At 37.7% G+C, this 8,667-nt stretch overlaps 1 protein-coding gene across 1 annotated transcript; it reads right to left on the bottom strand.

Annotated features, from left to right (window-relative positions):
* Positions 1–7,144: 7,144 nt before the first annotated feature.
* On the bottom strand, positions 7,145–8,133 carry LOC136783974 (coiled-coil domain-containing protein 1). Its single transcript, XM_066744453.1, has 2 exons — positions 8,126–8,133; positions 7,145–7,994 (listed from the first exon to the last, which is right to left on the bottom strand). The coding sequence occupies exons 1-2, from the start codon at positions 8,131–8,133 to the stop codon at positions 7,145–7,147; spliced, it is 858 nt and encodes a 285-aa protein (XP_066600550.1).
* Positions 8,134–8,667: the final 534 nt, after the last annotated feature.

Below are 8,667 nucleotides of genomic sequence, written 5' to 3'. Positions count from 1 at the left end.
AATGATAAACTTTTCATAAATTAATCTAATTCCATCCTATGCGTAATTTCATCAACTTTCTAATGGTGTTTTGAATTTTCTTGTAGCTTTCTTCGTTATCAAGCTATGCGCGTTTAAAGAAGCAACAGTTTTTCAGCCAAATTTTTCAAGTGGTCTTAAACTTTTGACCGGTAGTGTATATGCAGATTTTTAATGAACAGTTAAATCCAAAAGACCATTTGCTAATACATTATCCTAGATTAATACGTAAAATAGGGTCAATTAAACAATATTCATGTATTCGTTTTTAGGGCAAGCATAAAGAACTAAAATGTACTGCTAAAACTGCGAATTCTCGGGTTAATGTGGCTTATACAATTGCAATAAAAGAGCAGCTAAGATTGTATTATAGATTGCTGTGCAATGAAGGATTAAAACAAAATTTAGTTAAAGGAAAACAATATATTTTAAACTTATCTAACTTAAGTTATTATAAAGATATTAAGAATAATATTAAAATTAAGAAAATTCAGGATTTGGTAACTACTTTTTCTTACATTAAATATAATGGCACTATTTATAAAAAGCATATGTTAGTAGCTACCAAAAAGTATAATTCCTTAAAATTCTTTGGTAAAATAAAGTATATTCTAATGATAGAAAATGACGAAATATACTTTATAGTTGAAGAAATGGAAACAGTCGAATTTGTACGGCACTTTCATGCATTTAAAGTAAAGGAAAATAATACTTTTGATGTTATTGCTCAAAAAAAGTTATTACGACATTCGGCTTATACTCCATATGTTTTATCAGACGGTCACACTTATGTATCCTGTATTGAAACATGCATTTTAATATAGTTTGAATATGTAACTTTTTTTTCGAAAAAAATATAATAAATGGTATTAATTAACAAAAACTTTTCTAAAAATACTATTCTCTGTTTAGAAAATCAATTTTATCTACTACATAGTCGTTAAAACTTACAAATAGTCACTTCTATAATTTATTTTATATTTATAATTAAATATTTCTTTCAATAATAAATATTTCTGCTTCTGACTGCTAGAGGGCAACTTTACTTCTCACTTTCTCGCTAGTCATCATTTATTTTACAATTTGTATATATAGAAATTCGCTTAAATGAATTGTTGAAGGTAAGCATGTTCAGCGTAACTATATATTTATTCGGTTTAATCACTTTAAGAAACTTTCAGGTACAATTTCAGGACACAACAAAGGAAAAACAAAATTATCGTTGGAAAGAATAAAGTACATCAATTGAAATATGTAGAATTAAAGAGGATAATAACAATTTATATATATATATATTGTAACGCGCGGAAAGAAATTACAGGTTAAAATAATTAATAACTACACGGCCAAAATCCAAGGACACAATCTTTATTTATCACTAAAAAATCTCGGGAGGAGAGGCCTCCCGCGATGTCCTGGCACACTTATTATACGCGCACAACGATTTCATTAACACTACTAAAGGGAAAACTAGGGAAAAGCTGAGGGAAAGCGACGGACTAGAAGGCGGCACGGGAAAAGCGAAAGGGGGAATGGAATGGGGCGAGGAAAATTCTCCGGCGGCCCCGACGTTGACATCCGGCGATCCCACGACGTCCGCTACGGAAAACTCCACAAAAACTTCGTAATATTGATGGCTGGGGCCTGCGATATTGAAATTCGGCGTATTTCAATATTCACAGCGACGACCCAGCTCTCTATTAAATCCACGTACTGATGCTCCAAGAGTAGAACAAGGTGTAGTCCAAATTGACGGATATTCCTCCGTTCTCCCAATTATTCCCCTCATTCCGGGGTGTCATGGTTATGATCGGGATCCAGGGACCAATCATTAATTAGGTATGGATCCGCGATCCATATTTCTCGCCGTTCCGGCTAATCACCCATATACTTGGCATGATAGCCGGCTGGCTAGCTCCTGCGCGAGAATCCTGCGTGATCGTCCTTAGCAGCAGACGACACCATGGCTTCGTGGTTTGGCAGCGGGGCGATGCGGTGCGGGGTCGGCGACGATAGGTCGGTAGTGGCGCGGGCAGGGGAGAACGCAGCTAGGCGCGCGAGGCGTCAGCGCGGTAAGGAGAGGGGACGGGACTCGCTGCTAGGCGCTCGCGGCGCGAAGCGCGGTAAGGGGAATTGGGGACTACGCTGCTAGGCGCTTGCGGCGCGAAGCGCGGTAAGGGGAAGGATAGAGCGACGCGTAAACATACGCGGACGGAACAATGGGTGCGAGGGAGATAGACTTATGTGGATCGGGTATGGGCTAGAAAAGGATAGAGGGACAACAGTTTTCAAGCTCTTGTTGGAGTAGGGAAATCGGTCTTATAAGCTACTAATAAAATTTACCATTGGGAATATAATATCCCACAAAAAACAAGCTTTGCTTGCAAAAAAAGGACGGCAAGTACATAAGTCGTATCTAGTATGATTAATATATAGTAATATAAAATATTTTAATTAAAAAAAAAATAGTGAAATCCAAATGTTAGGCAAGTATAAATTTTTTCCATAGCGAAAATTGAAATTTAGAAAAAAATAAATAGTAATACAAAAATTACTTGCCAGGCCCGTTGTATGCAATCGTATTAAATAGCCACATTTTTAACTTACGAGAAGCAATGCTTATATTGCAAGATAGCGACTTACACATGAATATTACGGGCCCGGCAAGTAATTTTTGTATTACTATTTACTTTTTTCTAAATTTCAATTTTCGCCATGGAAAAAATTTATACTTGCCTAACATTTGGATTTCACTACTTTTTTTTTAATTAAAATATTTTATATTACTATATATTAATCATACTAGATACGACTTATGTACTTGCCGTCATTTTTTTACAAGCAAAGCTTGTTTTTTGTGGGATCTTATAACGTTTTGTAAGAATATAGGAATTAAAACTAAAAATTGTTTTAACTAATTCAATCTAATAAAACATTTTCCAATGTTCTCATCGTTCCATAATGTAAAGCTTCAATTCGAGATATTAATTTATGTGCGAAACAATGTCCCAAGTTGGCTCCGAACCTGTGGTCAGAAGAGAAGGTCTTATTCTAGAATAAAATATTCAAAGATAAGAGATAAGAGGTAAAAGGAGTTTTTATTTAAATAAATAAAATGTACAAAAATTTTACAATATTTTTACAAAGGAATCGCTAGACTAAAATGATCGACTTCCTAGGGAATTTGTTGTCGTCAAATTCTAGGGAATTTCGGTAATCGATGATTCCCAAGAACCCCAGAGACTAGAATTCCCCAGAAAGGAGCGCGGACTTATAAACTCCCGGATTGGACAATTTTCCCTAGGGTATTCCATAGTAAAATCCCCAGCCACGGGAGGGAGCGGAGTTGGAGAAGTGGTTTTAGGGAAGGGGAAGTCCCCTTACCCTTCAGCCTCCTTCTCCAAGAGCTATGGTGGCTCCGAGCCACCCCAACCCCTAGGGTGAGTCTACCCCTCCCAATACCCGACTCTGTTAAGAGCCCTGGTGTTTAGGGTCGGAACACTGGGTCCGAGGTAGTCCTCGGAGGCAGTGTGGAGGGGAAGGAGAGGGTAACCGGACATTTCGCCGAACAAATTTGTAGCATGGAGTATACTTTCTACATATCGCATAAATATGACTAAAGTTTGCGCATATCCCTACAGCTCACCTAGCGGAGAAATTAGGCGAAACTTCCCCCAGGCAGTTGACACTTGACAGATTGGTTATTATTTGTATTATTGGTTAATGTCAGATAAATAATAGTTGAATAAGTTAATGTTGAATTTTTTATTATAAAAGGCATAAGATATTTCATGAAAAATATATTGCAGTTTGTTATTAAATGGACACCGAATTTATATAGTTATTGTAAAGATGACTATATAAATTCGGCGTCCATTTAATAACAAACTACAATACATTTTTCATGAAACATCTTATACCTTTTATAATAAAAAATTCATCATTAACTTATTCAACTATTATTTATCTGAAATTAACCAATCTGTCAAGTGTCAACTGCCTAGGGGAATTTTTGCCAACTTTCTCCGCTAGGTGAGCTGTAGGGATATGCGCAAACTTTAGTCATATTTATGCGATATGTAGAAAGTATACTCCATGCTACAAATTTTTTCGGCGAAATGTCCGGTTACCAAGGAGAGGGTTAACTTCTCCCGGGAAGTCCCCGGAGAAATCTCCCTTAGGAGGGAGGATATTGCCGCAGAGGGGTAGTCCCCTCTTGGTAGGCGGTGGGTGGTTGGTGATACTTACCAAAGTGATTCACCAGAAGAGTTCGCCGGTGGAGGTGATGCCGTTGAGGCGTCAAAAGATTGGCGATGAGGTGTCAAAAAATTGCTGCGGTTGCTGCTGTTTAGACAGCTGTCGAGCCAGTTTGGGGGTGCGATGGGTCCTTATCAAGGACCTATCTAAGTAATTACGTGACACTAATCTTGCCAGCGAGAGAGCTGCTGCGGGCGCTGGCCACCTAGTGGCTAAGCGCGCAAGTAGTATCGCGTCGCGGCCGCGACGCGCCAGGGCCAGAAGACGCGCAAGCGCGACGCGGAGAGACAAGGACAGATAGAGCGGCTAGACGCTGTCGGTCTAGCCGTCTACTGTGAGCGCAAGAGAGAAAGGGAGATATAGCAGAAATGTGGAATCTACTTCTCAGCATTTCTACTCCTCCCGATCTCGAACAGCGTTATTTTTCAACTAATTTGAGTGTTTTCAAGTTCGTTTGACTCGTTAGGACTGGCACACTGTCTTACAAACGCCGGATTGTTCAATTTGATTCGCATTTCAATTTTATTAAACTAATTGTTTATTGACTTATACTGTCGGTAAAGCACGCGTGAGGGATCCCGTTAACGGGATCCCTCAAACCCCCTATTACCGACATTACAGAGCGAAAACGCGGGACAATGGTACGGCTGTATTCCTCAACCGATTTCAATTTTCTTGGGCTTGTTGGAATCGTTAGGTCTGCCTCCTCGTCATAAAGAAGCCCGATTTTTCAAAAAATGAAAAAAAAGGATTGTTTAAAAAATTGTATTATTAAAATTTAAACGAATAACAAATCGAAAAATCGGGCTTCTTAATAACGAGGTGCCAGACGTAATGATTCCAACAAGCCCACAAACATTGAAATCGGTTGAAAAATAGAGCCGTACCATTTTACCGCGTTTTTGAGGTGGACGAAATCTAAAAATTGTTAGGGGGGCGGTAAGGAAGGACGGTATCCTCTCGCGGCTTAATCTACGTGTTCCCCCACTCCAGCGTCTAAATATTGCTTGTTACGAAAGCTTTCTCCACTGAGGCATGCTAGCTAGGCTACATGCAAAGAGGCTAACCGCCGAAGTGGGGTGAGGGGAAGTATTAGTAAATTCTCAAAGCATGCATCTTTTTACATATTGCGTTACACTGATCAAATGAAGCATTGGAAAAACATGAATATATTATGAAAACATCCCCTTTTCATGCTGTTTTTAACACTCACATCAAATTTGCATTTGCATCTTTACTTTTGAAGAAATAAATTGCTAAACGTACGAACGCGTGACGCTGAAGAGAGCGTTTTTCAGTACAAACGCGGGACAATGGCAAAGTCGTATTTTTCAATAGAATTTGATGAAACTAATAACAATCGCTTCCTTTCTTTGTATAGATCGTCATAAAGAACTGGGATTTCAGATAAACATCTTAGTTTTCGAGATATGAACGATTGAAGTTGAACGGCGCATACTCACTTCCCTCATTGTGCGTATCAGCTGTTGCGCACGTGTATCTTCAATTACTCATATCTCGAAAACTAGGATGTTTATTCGAAATCCGCGTTCTTTGTGACGACCTGTGTAACGAAAGGAATCGATTATGATTAGTTTCATCAAATTCTATTGAGAAATACGACTGTGCCATTGTCCTGCGTTTATACTGAAAAACGCTCTCTTCAGCGTCACGCGTTCGTGCATTTAACAATTTATTTCTTCAAAATTAAAAATGGTAATTCTATTTATATATTAGTATTAGAAAAAGCATGAAAAGGAGGTGCTCTTATAATATTTCCATATTTTTCCAATGCATCATTTCGTCAGTGTAATCCAAATTATAACATAATGGGTACTCCCATGAGGCATTCGGAGTAGAAGCACGTTGTCTCTCTCTCACTCTCTCTCCAGCGTTTACTCTCGCCAAACGTACAATATTTACCCTAGCTAGGGAGTCAGTCCTTAGCTGTCAAATGGCACAGCAGTATCGTAAATAAAAATAATAAAATTGGAAATCGATTGTGGAAAACAAGGAAGGATTTTGATAAATAACGGAGAAGAAAAACTATCAGATGAGTATTTTATTAACAAAACATAAAAATTATTGTGTAAATTTTGAGGAAATTACTTTGTGGTTATTTTATTTTTGTTACAGGCGTCTAATTGCTATTGAGTGGTAATGAAGGAAAAATGTACCTATTGACCAATAAATGAAGCAGCATTGAAGCTTCTCTGTTTGGCCCAGTGATTTCAATAACTGTGACAATATTATAATATTGAAAGTGTATGTAAGCGTTTAGTGTATGTACAAGAGTAGACAAGCTATGCCGATTCTAGGACCCCCCATTCCGGTCCACTCGAATCAGCCTAGTTGCGAGGTAGTGGGGGGAGTCAAGAAATGCTAAGTGGTGGTGAGGGAAATCGGAGGCTCCACGTAAGCTCGGAGCAAGTAGAGGCGAGAGGGTTGCGGAGGGGGGGGGGGCATGAGGATAGTTGCAGCCTTTTGACGTCACACCCCCACTCGTCTGACGTCAGGTTCCAGTCGGTAAAATTAATTTCCTATATGTGGTAAACTGGATTCTTCTAAGGTTAAGGAGTTCGGGTAGGTAAATAAATATATGAATAATTCCTGTGAAGTTAATAGTTCAATAACTTACCTAGGCATAAAAACCTTCGTAAAGAGGGAAAAAGCCTTGGTAAGCTGCATCACTAATATTATTGTTTTATTGATATAAATGAAACACATAGATATTTAAATAACTCATAATAGATAACTATTAGCATTAAAATGAAGTTACAATTTATTAAAATAAGCTTAACTATACTTTTTACACATTCTTTACATTCATATCCATTACCTCCATCATTTCCATACATTCATAGTCCTCTCACTCCGACCCCACCTCTTTTACATCCATGTCTTCTACCATAACTATCTCCATATCTTCATTGTCAGAATCAGTTTTTTCATCCATACTAAAAATCTCAAGTATAATTTCGGCATCACTATCAATCTCATCCACGCTTTCATCTTCGCTATCAATCACAACTACACTCTCATCCTCCACTATATCACTACTAAATAAAAGTTCGATTATAATTTCAATATCCCTTTCAAATCCATTTAAAAGTTCTAAAATGTCAGCATCTACTTCTGTTTCTACGTCTACGTTCACAATTTGTTCATGAGCAATGCTACCAATCACAACTACACTCTCATTCTCACTGCTATCTTCATTATCAGAACCAGTTTCTTCATCCATACTCAAAATCTCAATTATAGTTTCATCATCACTATCAACCTCAACCAAGCTTTCATTTTCACTGTCAATCACAACCACACTCTCATTAATGTTTGTTTCTTCATACAAAAACTCCACTTCATCCTCACTTTCCACAACTATCACTTCCATTTTTTCCTCATCGTCCTCCACTACTAGATCCATTTGACCCTCTTCGTCCCTCAAAACCTCCTCTTCTTCATCATCACCATCATAACCATCGTCATCATCACTACTCATTTCCTCCACTTCTCCAATGTCATTTAATAAAAGTCTAATTATCGCCCCTAAATCTGTCCCAACACCAATTTCATTTAAAAGATTTATCATTTTACCATCGATTGAGGATTCTCGGATTATACTATTACCATTATACATATTACCGGTGCACATGTTTATGTTTATTTTAATTGAAACAAATCTGAGGTAGAAGCAAACTTTAATGAGCAGTCTGGAACTACTCAGATTTTTATAACATCTCTAACACCAGATATCTTAATAAGAAACGCCCTTTCAACGACAGTGTTGAGGGTACCTATACGGGTCACATGATGAAATTACACCCCAAGTTTAGATAAACAAACACACATCATCATCTTACTAAGCAATGAAATTAAAATCATCGTGAGAATGCATGTAATAAAGATTCAAGAGAGAAGCATGCTTCAGATATACAAATATCTTTGTGGTATTAATTTCAGCATGAGAAGAAAATTCAGAACCTCTAATACGCTCCACACTAGACCTTACTATAAAACAATATGTCTACGTATGATGAAATTGAGATCTCCAGCAAGATCATATCACTTTTAAAATATTTTAATGTAATTTTTGGATTTTTATTCAGACGATAGATCTTTACAGATCAGTGGTAATATCTCTTTCTCTGAACTGAAATAAGAGTAAGTTTCTTCCAGGAAAAAATATCATCCTTTCTTCTCGCTCCTCGAGAAGTACACTGGTCGCCATGTATGGCTTACCCCTAATATGTTGAAGCGTTTAGGAGCAACTCTGTAACTATGCCAGATTTTGAAATTACCCCGCCTACCTCACCTATGTACCTTAATGGAAGAAATTGGGGGTATTGAAGGGAACTGTCAAAAGAGTGACAACCAGTTGTCTCCTGATTT

This window comes from Prorops nasuta, unplaced genomic scaffold, assembly GCF_024137725.1.
Source record: "Prorops nasuta isolate Cenicafe-Biocafe unplaced genomic scaffold, Cenicafe_Pnas_1.2 PNAS00001, whole genome shotgun sequence".
Lineage (NCBI taxonomy): Eukaryota > Metazoa > Arthropoda > Insecta > Hymenoptera > Bethylidae > Prorops > Prorops nasuta.
The sequence above is the reverse complement of the archived record's forward strand: the minus strand, read 5'-3'. Positions and strand labels throughout refer to the sequence as shown.